We start from the raw sequence: 22,745 nt of genomic DNA on the forward strand, positions 1-22,745 counted from the left end.
TATTCAGTCCACTTCTATTACTGTGTAGTGCATAAAAGAAAGTGGCTGTAATAGAGAATGAGAGAAAAAAAGGTTTCCATGCAAAACGATTGAAGACATTAATGGCATTACGGCGATACACTCACACAAAGATGAGTAAAACAGGTAGTATATTTGATTATCAACTAATTATCTTTGTGTGGAGCTAATTTATCGTGATGAGTTTGATGTTTTCACTTACGGAATTTCGACTTGGGAGTAATGAAACACAACGAAGCTCTTCAACTTTTCTCTACTGATAGTATTCTTTAAATGAAAAAAAAAGTAAAGAAAGAAAGAAAGAAAAAAGCAAATAACCTCCATTATCAGCTGAAGAATTCCTGTTTACTTTTTATTTATCCCATATTCGTGTCAGTTTGTTCGCTTTTATCTACTTATTTTCATTTCTTTTTTTATTCACTCCTGCTTGTGTGTTTGTTCACATAATACCTCGGAAAAAAAAATATCAGAAGAGATCAAAGAAATTTAAAAGAAAGGCAGGTCTTAGACAATGAAACAACTGGTTATGTGATGAAATGGATCTAATGCAAATACGTATGCAGATTCAGAAATTTTTTTTTCAAACTTCCTCAGATATCCCGCACCAGAATTATGCTCCGTAACAGCGTGTCGTATTTTCTATAAGTCTACGGCAAAAACTTACCAGCTTTCATATTATAGTAAGGTGCTAAGAGAGGAGAGTGTTCTCCGCCTAGTCTGCAGCTTTACCAGGGAGCGTAGCAGGCCTTAAGATTCACACATTTATGGAGCTGTACCGGCACTCAACAGGCTGTCATGTACCGCACTGCTTTGGTCTTTGTAATACCTGGTGGTGATTTTTTTATTACCCTAAATTGTGATTGGATTTCATCGCTAAATCGAGGTACGAGTACTTTACATACATAATTGATTTGTTTTCCATAAAGTATCCCGTAGTTACTGCAATATTCCAGCATGTTAAGCGAAAAAAGCAGGATACCTTTTCTGGATTTTAATCGAGGTACTTTTGATACGGGATTTACTCAAATTTTCCATAAAGTACTGTTACTGCAATATTGAAAAAAATAAATGTTGTGTGCTTTTTTTCCTGATTAATATATGGCACAAAAACGCTATTAGGTGCTATAAATGACTGTATTTCGCTATAGTATAAGGAGAATGTATGTTGTGTTCAGGCGCTATCTACCACCAGGCGCAGGACAGCCTCACGCAGCCTGACCACCAGAGGGCGCCCCGCTGCTCCTCCTAGGCATATCCCCGGCAACTATTTCTACTACTAGTACTGCTGGTGAGGCATCGGGCGGTGCTACTCCGGGGCACACCACAGGTTGATCATCGTTCATGGAAACTGTCGGCTGATTTTGTTAAAACTCCATGAGGTGGATCTTATTTATTTATTTGTTTCCTTATTTACTTAATGATCTATTTACCTATTCATCTCTCTCTCTCTCTCTCTCTCTCTCTCTCTCTCTCTCTCTCTCTCTCTCTCTCTCTATCTATCTATCTATCTATCTATCCATCTATCTATCCATCTATCTATCTACCTATCTATCTACCTATCTACTGATCTATCTATCTGTCTATCTATCTATCTATCTATCTATCTATCTATCTATCTATCTATCTGTCTATCGATGCATCTAGCTATTTATTTATCCACCTATCTACTTACCTCCCTATTTACCACCCTACCTACCTTCCTACCTATTCACCTATCTATCTAATATGTATTTATCTATTTATCCATCTATCTTTCTATCTATTCATTTGTACGGAGAACATTGAAGCATAATGAAAGTTTCTAACCTGTCTAAAAATCTTGGATAAGAGATAAACAAATTAAAAGTAAATTGGATCATGGCGCTGCAACAAGGTCATAATATAGTGATGGTCTGGGTTGCAGGAGACCACTTCCTTTCCCATCAAGGAATTGCTGTGAGACTAAACTGAATCGCACTCAAAACCTTTAGGCCGCGAGGGGAGCACTGCACCGTTAGGCTGATTGGTTAGAGATGAATACCTCGACACTTGCACAGAAGAAATGAACAGATAGAGCAGAAACTATTAAAACTCTATAAGGTGATATACATCTTTATGTCCTTCAAGATTTACTAACTAGTCATAATTCAGACATTATCTTCCTCTTATATTGGTTTCATGGGCAGGCTTTTTGAGCAGTTATACTAAAAGCCGTGTAGCTTTAACTGCCGTAAATTTGTATAAAATAAAAATGATAACTCACACGTGACAAAACCATTTACTTATCTATTTGTGCAAGAAATTTGCGACACGCAGAAGGCAACACCTACACTGGGGGGAAGGCAGAAAGAGAGCAATTCAGGCTGATAATGTGGACACAATGCGCGCGGGAATGAGAGATGAGGCGGGATGGGATGAAGTGTGGCTCCTGTGCTATTCAAAGGTCACGACATCGCTTCATTCCCGGCGGTGGATGGTAACGTGCTCCAGGGTATAATATCAAGGAAAATGAGTCTAGTGCCGAAGTAACACAAGCAGCCATAGGTATCCGCTTTGTTAGGGTTCTGACGATGACTGTGGCTGGACGGATGCTAAGAGAGTCACCGAACCCTTGGCTTACCTTGTCTGTCTCGCTTCGTTACACGCCTGACTTCACTCCAACTTCACCTATAGCATGGCACTTTTTACTAGAGGTAATTTTCTCTCTCTCTCTCTCTCTCTCTCTCTCTCTCTCTCTCTCTCTCTCTCTCTCTCTCTCTCTCTCTCTCTCTCTCTCTCTCTCTCTCTCTCTCTCTCTCTCGAGAGAGAGAGAGAGAGAGAGAGAATCAATTAATCACAAAGGAGCGCAGAAACTTGCTTTTGAAGAAATAATAGAAGGCTTTTAGCAGCAACTGGACGACAACAATACAAAAGAACAAAAAGTCTGCATGTTTTATTTTGTTTAGGAAGCAGTGAACTAATGGGAGAGTTGGTTGTAGTGGTGGTGGTGGTGGTGGTAGTAGTAGTAGTAATAGTAGTAGTAGTAGTAGTAGTAGTAGTAGTAGTAGTAGTAGTAGTAGTAGTAGTAGTAGCAGTAAAAAAAATAATGATAATAATAATAACAACAATAATGGTAACAATAATAATAACAATAATAATAACGATAATAACAATAATAATAATAATAATAATAATAATAATAATAATAATAATAATAATAATAATAATAATAATAATAATAATAACAATAATATTATTATTATTATTATCATTATTATTATTATTATTATTATTATTATTATTATTATTATTATTATTATTATCATTATTAATCGCTGTACTAGTACTAGTAGTAGTAGTAATAGTAGCAGTAGTAGTAGTAGTAGTAGTAGTAGTAGTAAAAGTAGTAGTAGTAGTAGTAGTAGTAGTAGTAGTAGCAGCAGTAGTAGTAGTAGTAGTAGTAGAAATAGTAGTAGTTGAAGAGAAGAATAGTAGTGGTAATGGTAGTGGTAGTAGTAGTAGTAGTAGCATCATCATCCTAACTCTTTTACTGGTATACTCAAGTTAACATTCAAAGCACTGTAAAGACTTGTTTGCAAAGACACACATAAAAGAAAAACAAGAGAGAATAGGATATATATATATATATATATATATATATATATATATATATATATATATATATATATATATATATATATATATATATATATATATATATATATATATATATATATATATATATATATATATATATATATATATATATATATATATATATATATATATATATATATATATATATATATATATATATATATATATATATATATATATATATATATATATATATATATATATATATATATATATATATATATATATATATATATATATATATATATATATATATATATTCTTTTTATGTTATATAGCCTATAAAATTATTTAAGAGCTTCTAGTATTAAAATAAGTGCTTAAAAGTTAAAGGAGGAGAAAGTTATCCAAGAGTGAAAGGGTTAATTCCTTCGCTTGTCAAGTAGCTGCACGCGCCTTCCTGGAGAACTGTGACTCGTCCGGTAACACCTCTTTCTTGCTTCTTCTTGGGAACGGCATTATCAATAGTCTGTACTTTAACCAAGGTTGACAAAAAAAAAAAAAAAAAGAAAGAAAGAAAGAAAGAAAAAAAAAAAAAACTAAAAATAGCCTTAGTGGGTTTTTCTCTTTTTAAGTTACATATAAAAAAAATATTTCTATGTCATATTGACAAAATAAAATCTATATATGTACATATACATAAAAAGATGTAAAAGTAGTCAAACCTGATCCGTTCATTTCCTTTATAGTACAAGTTAACACAGGCCTTGTCCAACCGGACCAACCTGTATCAGCATGACCTAAAGAAGTGTCTGTTCTTCATTAATAGAAAATGTAAAAATCTTTCAATATCTAAGTCCCCTCGTGACTTCTGGCACTTAGCTAAAAATATCTCTAGCAACTTTCCTTCTTCATCTTTCCCTCCTCTATTTTAACCTGATGGCACCACTGCCATGTCATCTGTTTCTAAAGCTGAACTTTTTGCTCAAACATTTGCCAAAACCTTTACCTAGGATGATTCAGGGCTTGTTCCTCCCTCCCTGTCTGACTACTTCATACTACCTATTAAAATCCTTCGCAATGATGTTTTCCATGCTCTCACTGGTCTAAACCCTCGGAACGTTTATGAACCTGATGGAGTCCCTCCTATTGTTCTCTGAAACTGTGCCTCCGTACCTTGCCTAGTTAAACTCTGGAGCATTTAGAAAAACATAACTTGATAAATCAGTCACAGCATGGCTTCACGAAGGGGAAGTCTTGCCTGACAAACTTGTTAAGTTTTTACAGTAAAGTGTACGAGGCAGTAGATAATGGTGATAGTTATGATATCTTATATCTGGACTTTAGTAAAGCATTTGACAAGGTACCCCATCAAAGGCTTCTGAGAAAGGTTAGGGCACGCGGGATAGATGGGAAGGTGTTAGGCTGAATAGGGTCATGGCTTAGCGACAGGCGACAAAGAGTTGTAATAAACGGTTCGAAATCCGAGTGGGATCATGCAATTAGTGGGGTGCCACAGGGATCAGTATTAGGACCATTGTTATTTTTAATATATATCAATGACTTGGATAGTGGAATTATTAGTGATGTTAGTAAATTTGCGGATGACACAAAGATAGGTAGATTAATTAGGTCAGAATCGGATGCCATCGCCTTGCAGGCAGATTTGGATAGAATGAATGAATGGACGGATAGATGGCAAATTCAGTTTAATATCAATAAATGCAAAGTACTTAGCGTAGATAGAGGAAACCCACACTGTAGGTACACATTAAACAACCAATCTCTGGTAGGTACAGGGTACGAGAAGGATTTAGGAGTTATGGTTAGCTCTGAACTCCGTCTAGGGAAACAATGCATAGAGGCCAGAAACAGGGCAAATAGGGTACTAGGATTCATTTTTAGGAGTGTTAAAAGTAGAAGGCCGGAAGTAATATTAAAGTTATACTTGGCGCTGGTCAGACCTCATCTAGACTACGCTGTGCAGTTCTGGTCCCCACATTACAGGAAAAATATAGGTCTATTAGAATCAGTACAGAGGAGAATGACTAAAAGTATACAGGGGATGAGGAGTATTCCTTACGAGGCGAGATTGAAGTTGTTAAATTTACATTCTTTAGAAAGACGTAGGTTAAGAGGGGACCTGATAGAAGTCTTTAAGTGGTATAAGGGTTATAACAAGGAGGATGTAAGCAAAATTCTTAGGATCAGCAACCAGGGTAGAACAAGAAATAACGGGTTCAAGCCTGAAAAATTTAGGTTTAGGAAGGAGATAGGAAAAAATTGGTTCTCAAATAGAGTGGTAGATGAGTGGAACGGACTCAGTAACCATGTTGTTAGTGCTAGGACACTAGAGAACTTTAAGAGAAGATTAGACAGGTTTATGGATGGGGATAATAGATGGAAATAGGTAGGTATATTTCATACAGGAACTGCCACGTGTAAGCCTGGTCGCTTCTTGCAGCTTCCCTTATTTCTTATGTTCTTAACTCTATCAACATATATCTTTCCTTCCTGCTGGAAATTTGCCTAAATTCAGCCTGTTCCTAAAAAGGTGATCATTCTAGTCCCTCAGACTATCGTCTTATTGCTTTAATTTCCTGCCTCTCTAAAGTTTTGAATCTATCCTCAACAGAAAGATTCTTAAACATCTATCACTTCACAATCTTCTGTCTGATTACCAGTATGGGTTCTGTCAAGGCCGTTCTACTTGTGATCTTTTGGCTTTTCTTACTGAGTCTTGATCATCCTCTTTTAAAGATTTTAGTGAAACTGTTGCTGTTGTTTTAGACATATCAAAAGCATTTGATAGAGTCTGGCACAAAGCTTTGATTTCGAAATTATCCTCCTACGGCTTCTATCCTTCTCTCTGTAATTTCATCTCAAATTTCCTTTCTGACCATTCTATTGTCACTGTTCTTCTCCTAAATCTATTAACATTGGTGTTCGTCATGGTTCTGTCCTGTCACCTACTCTCTTCCTATTATTCATCAATGATCTTCTAAACAAAGCTTTTTGTCCTATTCACTCCTACGCTGATGATACCACCTTGCACTTTCCCACGTCTTTTCGTAGATGTCCAATCCTTCAGGAAGTAAACAGTTCACGCAGGGAAGCCACAGAACGCCTGATTTCTGATCTCTTTAAAATTTCTGATTGGGGCAAAGCAAACTTAGTATTATTCAGTGCTTCAAAAACTTAATTCCTCCAGCTGTCAACTCGACACAGCCTTCCAGACAACTATCCCCTCTTCTTCAATGACACTCAACTGTTCCCCTCTTCTACACTGAACATCCTCGGTCTGTCCTCTACTTATAATCTAAACTGGAAACAGCTAAAACAGCTTCTATGAAGTTAGGTGTTCTGAATCGTCTCCGCCAGTTTTCTCACTCACCTCCAACTCCTCCCCAGCTGCTAACTCTGTACAAGGGCCTTATCTGTCCATGTATGGAGTATGCTTCACATGTATTGGGGGGGGGTTCCACTTATACAGCTCTTTCAGACAGTGTGGTATCAAAAGCTTTTCGCCTTATCTACTCCTCTCCTCTAACTGACTCTCTTCAGCCTGTCTCTCATCACCGCAATGTTGCATTTCTTACTATCTTCTAACACTATTTTCATGCCAACTGCTCTTTTGATCTTGCTAACTGCATGGCTCCCCTCCTCCCATGGCCTTGCTGCACAAGACTTTCTTCTTTCTCTCACCTCTATTCTGTCCACCTCTCTAATGCAAAAGTTAACCAGTATTCTCGATCATTCATCCCTTTTTATGGTAAACTGTGGAACTCCCTGCCTCCTTCTGTATTTCCTCCTTCCTATGATTTGAACTCTTTCAAGAAGGAGGTTTCAAGACACTTATCCTGTAATTTCTGACTACCGCTTTCGACTTTGTTCGAAGAGCAGCACCTCAGTGGACTTTTTTTTTTTTTTGGTGTATGTTTTTGTTCTTGGCTGGTGCCCCTCCCACATGAAAAAAAAAACTTCAGATCTTTTTTACCTCTAGATTATTTTTTAATTGCTTATTTAAACTGATTTACATATAAATATGAAGAATAAACAAGAAGTAAATAAAAGCTCCTAAAACAATAACCCCCCCAAAAAAACAGTGCGTTTTTTTAAACCCGGGTTTTTCCAACCCTGTTCTTAACCCATTTTTTTAATCCTTGGCCGGTCTCCCTAATACATAACAAGAAACACCCTAGACCAAGAAAGAACATTCCCCAACATTCCCCAACATTCAGCAACTTTCACCAATTTATCCTAACCGGAAATTTCGTATTTCATTGCTTACTAAATCAGCTTTCATAAAGGCTGCGTTTCTGACAATTCCTCTCCCAACTGATGACTCAGAACGAATGATTCATCCGCCTATCAGGCGAGAGAACGTTGCATTCTACAGTATATCTTAGCTTCCTTTGTTCAAGTGATTGTTGCCGGTCTCTTACAGAAAGCCACAGTGATGCATCTCTTCCTGTCTTCCATTGTTACTACTGCACTAACTATTCTAAACTTCTGTAAACTTCTGCAGGGTTCTCCCTCTTGCGGCCTCGCTGTAACACAAGACTTTCTGCTTACTCTCATACCTGTTCTGCTATAGTCTATTTTCTACGTCCCTTTCATTTCACTGCTATCAAGTTTCCTCGGAACTCAGTCAACCATAACCGCTCTCGGAATACATTGACATGCTGCTCAGTATGAAGTGACAAACAGCGGTTTTTTCCTTGGGTGTATCAATCCCTGTTCGTTCCTCTCATTGCAAAACACCAAACACACTAATTAATCAATAAAAACCTATTCTTTATACGACGTGTTCACTGCATAACTTTCATTCCCCGGTCTGACCTTTCATTCTACTCTCCTATCTCATTCCCCACCCTCCCCGCTCATTAGCCAGTTTCTCCCCTGACCTTGACCTTCCACGACTCTCCCCATCCCATCTCTCGGAACAGACGTTTCCTCTTACGCTTCAATCAGGTCATCTCTCTCTCTCTCTCTCTCTCTCTCTCTCTCTCTCTCTCAGGTCATCCCTCCCGCTCTCCCTCCTTTCTCCCTCTCCAGCCTTGGCTTTCCTCCACCTCTACTGGCCTTCTACCTCACTTCCTCCCCTCGCCCTCTTCTTCCTTTTGACGGGGGAACTGAAAGGAGAAGGAGGAGGAAGAGGAGGAGGAGGACGAGGACGAGGACGAGAAGGAGGAGGAGGAGGAGAAGGAGGAGGAGGAGGAGGAGGAGGAGGAGGGTATAGCCTGTTGGGACCAGGAGCAGCATCTGAACCGGTTACCATGACAACATCTTCCTCCTTCCCTCCCTCTCCTTTCCTCCTCTCCCCCAAGCCCTCTATTCCCTCCTTTTCTATCTCTCTACACTTCCAGCCTTGCCTCCCTACCTTTCTCCTCCCCCCTCCTCTTCTCCTTCACTTCACCACTGCTCTCTCTCTCTCTCTCTCTCTCTCTCTCTCTCTCTCTCTCTCTCTCTCTCTCTCTCTCTCTCTCTCTCTCTCTCTCTCTCTCTCTCCATATTATTTTTACCCTCCCTTTCTGTTCCTCCTCTTTCCGTCCCTCCTACTTCTATCTCGTCCTCCTCTTCTCCCTCCACTCAACAGTCTGGAGGTCACGTGTACGCATTCAGTAGGCTACGTTTGATGCACATAAAGTTCGGTACACACGGGGCTTAGTTTGCATGAAGCTTCCGTACATGTGATGCTTCGTTTCCATTAAGAACGAAATAAAAAAAGACATGATTAATGAGTAATTAGTAAAGTTTATCCCACATTCATGAAAGCCGCAGGAGGAGGAGGAGGAGGAGGAGGAGGAGGAGGAAATGGCATAAACATTAAGGAAAGAGAATAAAAATAAGTATTAGGAAGAGAGAGAGAGAGAGAGAGAGAGAGAGAGAGAGAGAGAGAGAGAGAGAGAGAGAGAGAGAGAGAGTTTGTGTGTGTGTAAGAGGAACAAAGAGAAAATCACACACAGGGAAAGGAGAAGAAAAGGGAGGAAGGAATAAAGGAGGGAATGAAAGGTATAAAAGGGAAAGGGAAGAAAGAAGGAAAATCAGAGAGGAAGGAGATAATGTAACAGTTAGAAGAGGAAGGTTGGCCAGAGAGAGAGAGAGAGAGAGAGAGAGAGAGAGAGAGAGAGAGAGAGAGAGAGAGAGAGGGAGAGAGGGAGAGAGAGAGGAAACTGAAGCGTGAGGGAGGCAGCATGGGAGGACTGGCCAGGTGTGTGTGTGTGTGTGTGTGTGTGTATTTGAGTGTATGCCTAGTCATGTCTATCCTACACCCACGTAACACCCTACACCCATCAGCTCTCTCTCTCTCTCTCTCTCTCTCTCTCTCTCTCTCTCTCTCTCTCTCTCTCTCTCTCTCTCTCTCTCTCTCCTCAATATAGCAAAATACAAGGGAATATTTTTCAGGCCTTCCATTCACAAGTGACAAAGGCAGCTGAAGACTTTGGAGTACACCAGACTAAGCGAACCAGAATTAGCATAATGGCACACTATTATTTTTCCTTCATACACTGAGGTAATTGGGAGAAAAAGGTTGTTCAATTTGTAATGGTTTATAATGGCATTGTGCTGTGTTTTTAATGATACGCCGAAGTGTTTTTTTTCTGTATGTGTGTGTGCGTGTGTGTGTGTGTGTGTGTGTATGTGTGTGTGTGTGTGTGTGTGTGTGTGTGTGTGTGTGTGTGTGTGTGCGTGTGTGTGTGTGTGTGTGTGTTTGTTTAACGTTCGCCACCCTCCCTATTGTGTGGTGATGGAGGGGCAGGTGGAGGGTCAGTGTGTGTGTGTGTGTGTGTGTGTGTGTGTGTGTGTGTGTGTGTGTGTGTGTGTGGTGACCTTGATGAGAGGTGTGTGGTCTGACAGGCAAAACACACACACACACACACACACACACACACACACACACACACACACAGACACACACGGGATGCGGTAATAGAAAAAAAAGGAAAAGAAAGAAAAAAAAAGCAAGCTCCATTAAATTTGTTGTGAAAATTATATACTAGGGTCTGTCTATTACTACTCTCGCTTTATCCACTTTTGCCTTCGTCTGCCCCTCTGTCGGTGCCGCGCTTTTACACTAATGAAGCTCAATTGGAGGATAAAACCAATCCTTTTCAACGCAGAATAGTCGACAACGTACTATAATATAACTATATATATATATATATATATATATATATATATATATATATATATATATATATATATATATATATATATATATATATATATATATATATATATATATATATATATATATATATATATATATATATATATATATATATATATATATATATATATATATATATATATATATATATATATATATATATATATATATATATATATATATATATATATATATATATATATATATATATATATATATATATATATATATATATATATATATATATATAAAGTTATAAGGAAAAAAAATGTGTAAAGATTTCAAGAGATAGCGCGCGTTTATGCGTATATGTTTTCTGCGTGAGAAGCAATGGCTGTTATTTTGTACCTTGTTGCTTGGGGGTGCTTTGTGTATTGAAGAGACGTTAACTGTGTTAAAGAGGACTACATAAATTTATAGACAGGGATGATAGTGGGTGTAGGTATGATTTATTCAAGGACTGCCACGATTAGGGGCCATATTCTAAAACACTTCTGCGCCGCACCTCCATTACTTCCAAAAGGCTTAGTATGAAGTAACACGGAATTGAAGGGTGATTCTATGATTATCTTGACGGATTTACAAGATTTATAAATAATTAACAGGATAAACACTCTTAAGAATCCGGCTAATCATTTATGTGGCCTTGGAAAGTAGTCGTGGTGAGAGAGAAAAGCGTTTCTGATTACAGGGTTTCTGATGGGTTCTTGCAGCTTCATTTATGTTCTTACGTCTCCGTTTTACTCAAACTGTACGTGTATAGTTGTCCATGTAAATAATGCAGCAATGTTATCGTTATAATTTCATCATTGTTATCATTATCTTTATTATTATTATTATTATTATTATCATTATTATTACTATTATTATCATTATTATTATTATTGTTGTTATCATTATTAATTATTATTATTAATTATTACTATTACTACTATTGTAGTTTTTGTTGTTGTTGTTGTTGTTCTTGTTGTTGTTGTTGTTGTTGTTGTTGTCGTCATTATTATTATTATTACACACACACACACACACACACACACACACACACACACACACACACACACACACACAGACACATACACACTCACACACACACACACACACACACACACACACATTATCCGGATAATGGTCAGGCAGCGCAGAGAAAACAAAAACCGTCACGAACAAAGACAGACAACAGGGAACAAAACACAATTCTCTCTCTCTCTCTCTCTCTCTCTCTCTCTCTCTCTCTCTCACCGATGACTATTTACCACCCCATACACACACAGCACACCCACGTCACAGGTGCACGGGGAAAGGTGACACCCGCAGCGCTGAACCAATTACTACACTAGAAAGATCATCCTAACCTCTCACAACGCTAAGGAGCCACGCCAGGAGGTATCCTACGCCGAGACTGCCACCCACATTGTACCACACGCAAGCAAGTGATTTACCCTCCACCGCAACACGAGGCATGACGTCAGAGGCAATACAACAATACCCAACAAATTAGAGGAGATATTTGGGTTACGACGTCACACATCACAGCCAGCCACGGGAAAAAGCAAACGAAAAATAAATATTAGTGAGTGAATCCCGCCACCAGTCGCTGCCAGAATGCCAGTAACCTTCGCTCGCTCCTCCGGTTGTCTTGGTGGGAAGGGTGAGGCGAAGGTTATTGGGCGAGGACGAAGCGGGACGGAATGCAGATCCAGTCTCTATGGTGGTGGAGATATGAGGAAACTTCTGGCGGAAACAAAGTTGCAGGAGAAGCGGAGGTACTGGGGAGGTAATTAAATGGCTGAGTGGAGGAAACGAGAAAGGAAAGGAAAGGGAATGGTGGGAGGGAAGGAAGACGGAGGAGGAGGAGGAGGGAGAGGAGGAGGACGAGGAGGAGGAGGAGGAGGAGGAGGAGGAGGAGAAGCAGGTAAAGGTGTTCTTGCTTGTAAACATTTAGATCATCTGTGTGTGTGGGTGGGTGGGTGAGTTCAAGTGTTCGTTGAGTGTGTGGGAGAGAAATTAAGCGTTAGTGAGAGGAGGTACTGTACAAACACGTAAATAGCTGTGTAGGTGCAGCACGTCTCATTTTCCTGGAGTAGCCTTGAGTATTGGACCGTGAAGTTGAGTGCCTCTAAGGAGCTGCGAGGGCCTGTAGAGATCTGTTAGCATTCCCAAGGAGATAAACACTTCGTAGGCGCGTAGTTGGCTTAGAGTGGTGGGGAAGGAGAAGAACTCATGCTTCTTTGAAATGTCTGGTAGAGGCGACGAAAGTGACTATTTTGGGGTTTTGATGAGACCGAGCCAAAGTTTCTGGCATCAGACGGGCACACGCGGGGTTTGCATCTACTGGATCAGACTAGATTATTCATACGTGGCATCCAAACTTTGATATGAACTATACTTTGCTCAAGTGTGGGAAGAAAAATCTCAGGGTCGCTGTTCTTATGTCGCTCTCAACCTTGTCTTGCTGTTCTATACGAGTATGAAAGTACGCAGTGCTTGTTTGTTTTATTTTATTTTACATGTGCAGGGGACTGAGCAAGGCCACAAAAAATGAGGTACACAAGGCCCACTCAATTTGCCACTCCTCAAAAACCTAAACAGACAAATTCTAAATTTGTTTACCTATTTACTGGCAGACGTATCTTGATATTTTTCTGTTCATGTTGTTCAAGTCATGGTTTACTAATGAAAGGAATGAAAGACTGAATATACTGAATGATTCTCGCTTCATTGAAGTAGACAGGAGTGTGATGATACAGCCTTACGTCCTCATAAGATCCGGATCTCCAGAAAGTAATAGCAAGTTTTGTTCAGCACCAATAACTTCCTGTCCTGTCCTTAACCTTGAAAGGTGATTGGTTATTAACTCGAATCGCAGTTTCGCAGCCGCCCATCAACAAGATAAGGAGGACGTGAAATACCGGCACGTTAAGGGTTCATAGATTTACTAGACGTTAAAGGAAAAAAAATTATGAGATTAAAATAATGATGGATATAGAGGTATAGTCAAGGTGAGAAGTCCTTTACCTTACAGTGCTCACTTCGACTGTATTTGCGTTTTCCCTCAATCTTAAGTTCTCTGAAATACTGACAATTCATCAGTTGCCGGTCTTCGTAAGAAGACTGTCTGCTAATCAAAAAAAAAAAAAAAACTGAAGATTGAGAGAAGACGCTATCCATTGAGTGAGTGAGTGCGGCATGTTACTCGACTGTTGATCATCACTACTAGAAAGAAGAGGAGACCCAAGAAGAGGTGGAGCTCTCAAGATGTGAGAGAGAAGCTTGGAAGTTTTCAGTACGAATGAGTGAATGAAACTGGTCAAGATAAGCAATTCCACATGAAGGTAATCAAAGCTGCTGGCAAAGAAAAGAAGACTGATGTAACCTTACCAGTGATGTCACGCACATTAGTACGTATATAATTTAACTTACCTAACACAGTCTAACACCACCTAACCTAACTTAACCTAATACAGCCTGACACCACCTACTTAATTTAACCTAACTTAACAATGCATCGCCTCAGTGTCCACTCCTGCCCGCCGAGTAAATGGGACGCAGGGAGGGTGGTTTACGTTTTCCCCAATTATTCCATAAAATTCAAATAAAATGACTCCACACGTGACATTTTTCTTATTGGTTAACTCAACATTAAATTTTGTATACGATAACTTTCTTAAACTGCACTCCGTCTCAATGTTGTTTTTCTTGCATTTTCTTACTCCTGTTCCAAAGATCACTGTTAACCCGGACCGAAATTTCGAGTTTCTATAAGGACTATTTTCAAAGGCCACCGAAATTATGAATTGGGTTCTTGTGGGTATTTTTCTTATTGATGACGCAGAAGCCTTGTTAAACTATCATCAGAATCACGGAATCACCCTTGAAAACCCTAATAACTTCCACGAGGGCCTGTTGAAAGCAGTCGAGATAAGACGTTGAAACGTTTGAGGATATGAACTCAGAGTTTATCAGATGCGTCTCTTCACCGTCTTGCGATCTCTCTGTACAGGATCTGCTTATTGGTTCTAGCATCTATGTTGTCCATTCTGATACTGTAAAAGGCGGCTAATATTCTATCTATTCCATTTCATTTTTGTGGTGATTCTGAAGAGTAGTAATATTTATTTTTATTTATTTATTTCCTTAACGTGTGCAGGAGGTCGGTCAAAGACTTAAGAAAGGAGAAAAATACCTCACTGTTTTGCCGCTCCGCCTATCCCCCTTGAAAAAAAAAAAAAAAGGAAAGAAGAAGAAATACATGACCATAGAAGAGGTGGGAAAAAATGGAGGCCAGTTTTAATTTCGGAGATTTCCAGATATTCCTCTCTTGTTTCCAGCAGGCAAGACCAAGTTTGAAAGTTTTAAGAGTAAAGCATCATCAAATTTGTGTCTTGTGTACAGAGTCTTGAGCGGCCATTTTCCTTCATTAATATTTCAAACCGAGGCGTGCCGGTACCTTCCGTGTTTACTGGTGGCAAGGTATAACTTCGGAATACGGTATGAAACAGATACTTTACTAGGTAGTCTAGTGTTGGGTAGTCTAGAGCAGTGGTTCTCAACCTTTTCTAAGTTCATGGGCCTTTCCGGGAGCTTTTGAGAAGTTGATGTACTTACTCTTTTAGAGATTTTGGTGAAACTTTTGCTGTAGGCTTAGACATATCAAAAAACTTTTGATAAGAGTCTGGCACAAAGCTTTGATTTCCAAACTATCCTCCTACGGCTTCCATCCTTCTCTCTGTAACTTCATCTCAAGTTTCCTTTCTTACCGTTCTATTGCTGCTGTGGTAGACGGTCACTGTTCTCCTAAATCTATTAACAGTGGTGTTTCTCAGGTTTCTGACCTGTCACCCACTCTTTCCCTATTATTTATCAGTGATCTTCTAAACCAAACTTCTTGTCCTATCCACTCCTACGCTGATGATACCATCCTGCACTTTTCCACGTTTTTTCATAGACGTCCAACCCTTCAGGATGTAAACAGTTCACGCAGGGAAGCCACAGAACGCCTGACTTCTAATCTCTCTAAAATTTCTGATTGGGACAAAGCAAATTTAGTATTGTTCAGTGTCCCAAAAACTTAATTCCTCCATCTATTAACTCGACACAACCTTCCAGACAACTATCCCCTCTTCTTCAGTGATACTCAACTGCCTCCCTCTTCTACACTGAACATCCTCGGTCTGTCCTTTTCTTATAATCTAAACTGGAAACTTCACTTCTCATCTCTAGCTAAAACAGCTTCTATAAAGTTAAGTATTCTGAGACGTATCCGCCAGTTTTTACACCCTTCCCACCAAAAAATTTTTGAATACCGCTTCGGACCCTGTTCGGGTACCGGCATCTCAGTGGGATTTTTTTTTTTTTTTTACTGGATTTTTGTTGCCCTTGGCCGGTGTTCCTCCTACATAAAAAAAAAAAAAAACTAGCGCTTTGGATGATTAAATAAAAATATAAATAAATAAAAAAAAGTAAATAAATAATTAGATAAATAAATAAAATATTTCGCGTTTTTTCTTTATTTGCAAGACTAAAAAAAAAAAAAAGACTGAAAAAATCGTACACCCAGGCTGACCTGTGTGCATGATGCACCCCTGAGTACATGATTTTTTTCAAAATACCTGGAAATAATGGAGTACATGACATGGCCTGATTCTATAATAGTACATGGTGCATAAAGATATTTTGGGAAGAAAGCTGTGTGCCACGTGCCATGCGAGAAATGAATTTAAATTGAGATGAAAGTATTACAAATTTATGTATTATATTAGTATATTACACTCTGACGCAACTCGCGCCTCACGGGTTTGAGATGTGGCATTTTGTTTTACTATACCTTTAGCACCTATATAAGAATTATTTAGGACCGAGCGGCTATTTTCTGTTTAGAATAGCTATCAAATACTTATATATATATATATATATATATATATATATATATATATATATATATATATATATATATATATATATATATATATATATATATATATATATATATATATTTCAGATCTTAAAACAAGAGAAAAATGTCTAATATTCATGTAATTCTTTTGTAATTAATCGTTCTAGGCGCGAGAGTACATGAATTTCTCAAAAGCTCGTTGAAGGGTGCATGAAGTTAGAAAAGACTGTAGAACACGTGTCTGATACATTAGGAGGTCTGGGGAGAACTGTTCTTTGGTCGCTGGTGTTGTTAACAATGACTGGAATTAAGGTTGACAAATGACAAGTGATATAATAAAGATACTGAGTGCCGGGGACTGTTGTTTTGTGTTGTTGTTTTTGTTGTTTTTGTTGTTATCGTTGTTGTTGTTGGTGTTGTTTTCTATTGTTGTTCTTTCTACTGTTGGTATAAGAAAAACTGCAAGATAAACATACGACAAGAGTTCATGAAAAGGGATTACCTTTAATTAAGGTTTGAATAAAAAGAATCATACATCTTGCAATCACGAGCTGAGGGACATAAATGTAATTGAAGGTTATTGGAATTCCTGGTTATATTTGCTCCGGCTCTCATTTTCCCCGTGGCATGGTGACCGGCTTTATTTTCCAAGCTACTTTTTTCACCGTTCCCTCAGTGACCCGCCTTCATTAAGTTGTTTACTGAGAGTGGAACGTAAAATAACAGCATCTTTTATTGGCCAGTCTCTCATTTTCTTTATCCTTCCCTTTGTTTCATCTGATACACGTGCAGTCCCCTCCTCATCGGATAATGGTTACAGCATCACCTCATAAAATGGTGCCGCCTCCTCGCCACAACACGGCACGGCTCTGTTAGTGTGCGGACGCAACACCCACTTTTAATCCGCGGTAATTCCTAGGGATGTGCGCTGAACCAAGGCCGCGGGAGAGAGGCAACAGCACAGGAGTTTCCCGCAGGGCATACACAGTACAGAGGGTGGATGCCGCACGCGTGTGGCTTGGCTCAGAGTTTTTTTTTTTTTTTTATGTATACAGTAAATTTTCCTATACAGATTTTCTTGTGGCTTGACTCAGAGATGTATCTTCTTTGTCTTCTTTTCTTTCTTTCTTTCTTTTCCTTCCTTCTATCTCTCCTTTCTTTTTCTTTCTTTCCTTTTTCTTCTTTTTTTTCTCCTTTTTCTTCTTTTTTTTTTCTTCTTCTTCTTCTTCGTGGCGTATTGCTTAATGTCCCCTAAATGAATTTCTCACACGAATATTTCACTCATAAGATTTCCCCATCCAAAAAAGAAGAGAGAAAGAAAAAAAAAAAAACTTTCCACTGATAAATAAAATAAAGTTAGGTTACCCTAGGTTGGGATAGTTTATCATGGAGGTGATTATTTTGGGTGGAGCTTTTATGAAGGTATCTTCTTGGGTGGGATTTACAGGTGAAATGTGAGGTTTTTTTTTTTTTTTTTCTGTAAGAGGGGTTCTGGCCAAGGGCTGAAAAAAAAGACCCACTCCGAAGACACCAGTACCTGAAAAAGTCCTTTTCTTTGATGCTAAACAAATATTACACTATTAGAACATGGAAATTTAAGTGGATATGAAAAAAAAAAAAAAATGTTGGCTACGTAAGAAAACAATCAGCAATATATGATGAGAGATGAATACGAAACTACGTATACAACTGAAACTTCATATTTCTTTTCTTCTTTTTTTTTTTTTTTTTTTTTTTTTTACTAATTTGACAACTGGGAATTTAGGCGCAAATAAAACAGGAATAAAAAAAAATAATCTCTAATTACTCGTCCACTGCAATCAAGTCTTTATTTACTTTACTCCAAATAACAGCTGCTGATTTTATATCATAATTTGAAAATCGTCTATGGTATTTAATGGGTTGACAAATACGCAACAGGTAATTTTCTACGTGTTAAGGAGTCTGGCCAAAAGCATATTATATATATATATATATATATATATATATATATATATATATATATATATAGAGAGAGAGAGAGAGAGAGAGAGAGAGAGAGAGAGAGAGAGAGAGAGAGAGAGAGAGAGAGAGAGAGAGAGAGAGAGAGAGAGAGAGAGAGAGAGAGAGAGAGAGAGAGAGAGAGAGAGAATGTCCGCTCAATATACCACTTCTACCCCTCTACCATAAAAAAAAAAAAAAAAAAATGAGTATAGAAAGATATTCCCAAAAACGTTAGCCAGTTTACTCCCCGCGCATATGAAATATTTCTTGTTAAAAAAAAAAGAGAATATTAAAAAAAGAAAACATGCAACCTCCAGTAATAATAAGATCATGACGGCTTTGTCCACGCACACATATAACAAGATTGAACTCTTTCCTTTCCTTACCATGAATATAATAACTAGGCTTTTCCATCTACACGTACGTAAAGCAACAATAAAATACAGGCAACGTATTTACCAGCCATCGAGTTCTTTACGTGGCTATCAGTGACTTCCCGGGAAAACCTCTGATCTGGTATTAAATTTTCAGCATCAGAGGTAGATGTGGGAAAACAAAAAGGGAGGAATTTTGAAGGAGAGAGGTTACCAAGGAGATGTGTATTATACTGCATTATACACCACACCAGCCTGCGTCTTCTGAAGTGGTGATAGTGGTGGTGGTGGTGGTAGTATAGTAGTAGTAGTAATAGTAGTAGTAGTAGTAGTAGTACCATTCTCATAACTATATACCCATTCCATCATTACTCTCATTACCACCACCACCACAGTAAGTCTCACAGAACTCTGCTCTTATTATGCATTACTTTGTGTAAACGGGGCGAGAGTTCTAATATGTCAGAGGTGCCACAGTGTTCTTGCCTCGTTGGTGTTTGTGTCACTCAGCCGGGCAACAAGTGTCTCCTCTTGAAATATTCTTGGCTGTGGAGTAACGCGGAGGGGCGGAGCCAACCAACACGACGGACGGTGAGGTTGAAACTACAGTATGTACCTACTCTTGTATAATGAACTGAGCGAGAGAGAGAGAGAGAGAGAGAGAGAGAGAGAGAGAGAGAGAGAGAGAGAGAGAGAGAGAGAGAGAGAGAGAGAGAGAGAGAGAGAGAGAGAGAGAGAGAGAGAGAGAGAGAGAGAGAGAGAGAGAGAGAGAGAGAGAGAGAGAGAGAGAGAGAGAGAGAAAATTATCCCTAGTTCTGCCATCAGCAGCACCATCACCATCACCATCACTACACCACTACTACTACTACTACTACTACTATTTTTTATTCTTTTTCTATAGTAATAACAACCACAACAACTATTACCACCACCACCACCACCACTACCACCTCCACCAATACCACCACCTCGAGCACCGCAGCTTAGCACGGTCTCAAGGGGTAAACAGCTCACACCAGGTAACATCGAGGGCTTTTTCCAATGCTAATTTGAGAGAAACGAATATATACCTGATGTAAAATTGGCTCCTGAGGGGTGAGTAAGAGTACCTGAGTTCGAGGGCGAAGGAGAAAAGAGAGAGGAGATTCTTGCTAGAGTAAATAAAGCAGTCAATGAGTGTTTGGTATTTTGTTATTGGGAAAAAAACAAGGAGACTAGTAAAAATGGACAGAAAGGAAAGGAGAAGAAAAAGGTAAGCAGAGAAAAAATGGAGATAGGAAAAATAGGGTAAAGAGAAGATAATAAGGGACATGAAAATAAACAATGCGAAAAGGGGAAACGAGAGGAAAATAGTGGGAATAAGATGGAAACGAAATTGTAAATAAAATGGAAATAGTAAAAAAAAGTAAGAAAGGTGAATCTGAAAAAAGAGGAAAACAGAAAAAAAGAGAAAAGTAAAATAATAAGGAAAAACTAAAGAAACTGTGGGAAACAAGAAATAAAGAAATTGTGATATACTAAAAATAGATGCTAAAATGGAAGAGGAGGAAATGAAAAAGAAAAAATATAGATAAGGAAACAATTAAATCTAGAAAATAAATGAAAAACAACGAAAAAAAAGAGATTGAGAGAAAAAAGAAAGGAAAGTTGTAAAAAGAAATACGGAAAAACCCTGGACTGAAAAAAAAAAAAGGAAACAGATAACATGAAAACAAAAATAGAGGAAAAAAAAATAGCAAGAGAAAAAAAAAAAAAACACAGGGAAAAAAGAAAGGGTTGTGATAACTTACCCTGGAGTGGTTGCCGTCCACGAAGAACTGCGCCCGCACCACGCCCACGCCCTGGTTGATAGGCGGCGTGTTGAAGGCGTCTAGCACCCCGTGGTCCGCCTGCATCACAAGCGTGTTATTTTTGTTATTGTTGTTGTTGTTGTTGTTGTTGTTGTTGTTGTTGTTGTTGTTATTAGTTATTATTATTGTTATTATCATTATTACTATCATTATTGTTGTTGTTATTCTTGTTGTTGTTGCAGATGATGATTATGTTAGTGTTATCTCTCTCTCTCTCTCTCTCTCTCTCTCTCTCTCTCTCTCTCTCTCTCTCTCTCTCTGTCACACAAATTACTGTCGATATTCTTCTTTTCTTTCTTTCTTTTCTTCATTCTTTCTTTCTTTCTTCCAATATTTTTCTTCTTCTTCTTCTTCTTTTTCTTCTCTTCCCTTCTCTTCTTCCTCCTCTTCTACTTCTCTTTCCTTCCTTTCTTCGTGTTCTTAACATCATCATCATCATCATCATCACCATCACCATCATCACTAGCATCACCACCATCATTACTTTCTCTCTCTCTCTCTCTCTCTCTCTCTCTCTCTCTCTCTCTCTCTCTCTCTCTCTCTCTCTCTCTCTCTCTCGCCCAATCAGATCGCCTTCACTCGCCAGCAGCAGCCAATGAGGAGCTAGGAGGCGCCTTCTTCAGAATCACGTTCACGTTTTCTACGGCCTCGCTAATTAAGAGAAAATAGGAGGTCCCCACTCGTCCATTAGGCAAGGAAGACTATGATTAAAGTAATTGTCGGAGTATGTAATTACGGCTCACTTCTCTCTCTCTCTCTCTCTCTCTCTCTCTCTCTCTCTCTCTCTCTCTCTCTCTCTCTCTCTCTCTCTCTCTCATCTGTCGTGTCTTTTTCTCTCTTAGGGAATTCTACTTTATGGTATTAGTTAGCAAGGATTAATCTAATTACTCTGAGAGGGAGTAAGAGAGAGAGAGAGAGAGAGAGAGAGAGAGAGAGAGAGAGAGAGAGAGAGAGAGAGAGAGAGAGAGAGAGAGAGAGAGAGAGAGCACTATACCATAATTTTATCTCTCTCTCTCTCTCTCTCTCTCTCTCTCTCTCTCTCTCTCTCTCTCTCTCTCTCTCTCTATCTTTCTATCTGTCTATCTATCTATCTATCTATCTATCTATCTATCTATCTATCTATCTATCTATATATATATATATATATATATATATATATATATATATATATATATATATATATATATATATATATATATATATATATATATATATATATATATATATATATATATATATATATATATATATATATATATATATATATCAGGTAGTAGTAGTAGTAGTAGTAGTAGTAGTAGTAGTAGTTCATTGGAGTAATTCATTGAAAAATTACAGATTTCACAAGAGAATAACAATAATAATGATAATAATAATAACAATACTACAACTACTACTAATAATAATAACAATAAGGAGAAGAAGAAAAAAATAGAAATTTGGTGTTGTCTAGATTGAATAAATAAATAAATGGATAGAAACCTCTAAAAAATAGACACAAACACACACATGTGCACGCACACATACCTGCGCCCCCTGGTCTATGAGGTCACTGCGGCCCGTCTCGGCGAAGGACTTGAGTGCCGGGGAAGCTACTTCGCCCGCCCGGAACAGAATGTACTCCGGGCTGTGACTCATGCCTGTGGGAGAAGAGAGAGCCAGCGTTGAGGAATACATTGAGAATAATAAAACACTTTGACTCAAGTAAACACATCAATAAAACACTCTGTCTGAACTAAACACCTCAATAAAACACCATGACTGAACTAAATACCTCAATGAAACACCTTGAATCGAGTAAACATCTTAATAAAACACCTTAACTGAACTAAACACTTTAATAAAACACTTGACTCAACAAAACACCACAATATAAACACCTTGACTGAACTAAACAC

The 22,745-nt window shown here is 38.3% G+C and overlaps 1 protein-coding gene across 1 annotated transcript in view; it reads right to left on the reverse strand.

The window, feature by feature from the left end:
- LOC135093281 (uncharacterized) overlaps positions 1-22,510 on the reverse strand; it is a 51,912-nt gene extending 29,402 nt beyond the window's left edge. The window contains 2 exon segments of the mRNA XM_063992407.1: positions 20,788-20,886; positions 22,375-22,510. Coding sequence (XP_063848477.1) covers positions 20,788-20,886; positions 22,375-22,485 — 210 coding nt within the window. The 5' untranslated portion in view covers positions 22,486-22,510.
- Positions 22,511-22,745: the final 235 nt, after the last annotated feature.

The sequence above is a fragment of the Scylla paramamosain genome, chromosome 3 (genome assembly GCF_035594125.1).
Source record: "Scylla paramamosain isolate STU-SP2022 chromosome 3, ASM3559412v1, whole genome shotgun sequence".
NCBI classification, from domain to species: Eukaryota; Metazoa; Arthropoda; class Malacostraca; order Decapoda; family Portunidae; genus Scylla; species Scylla paramamosain.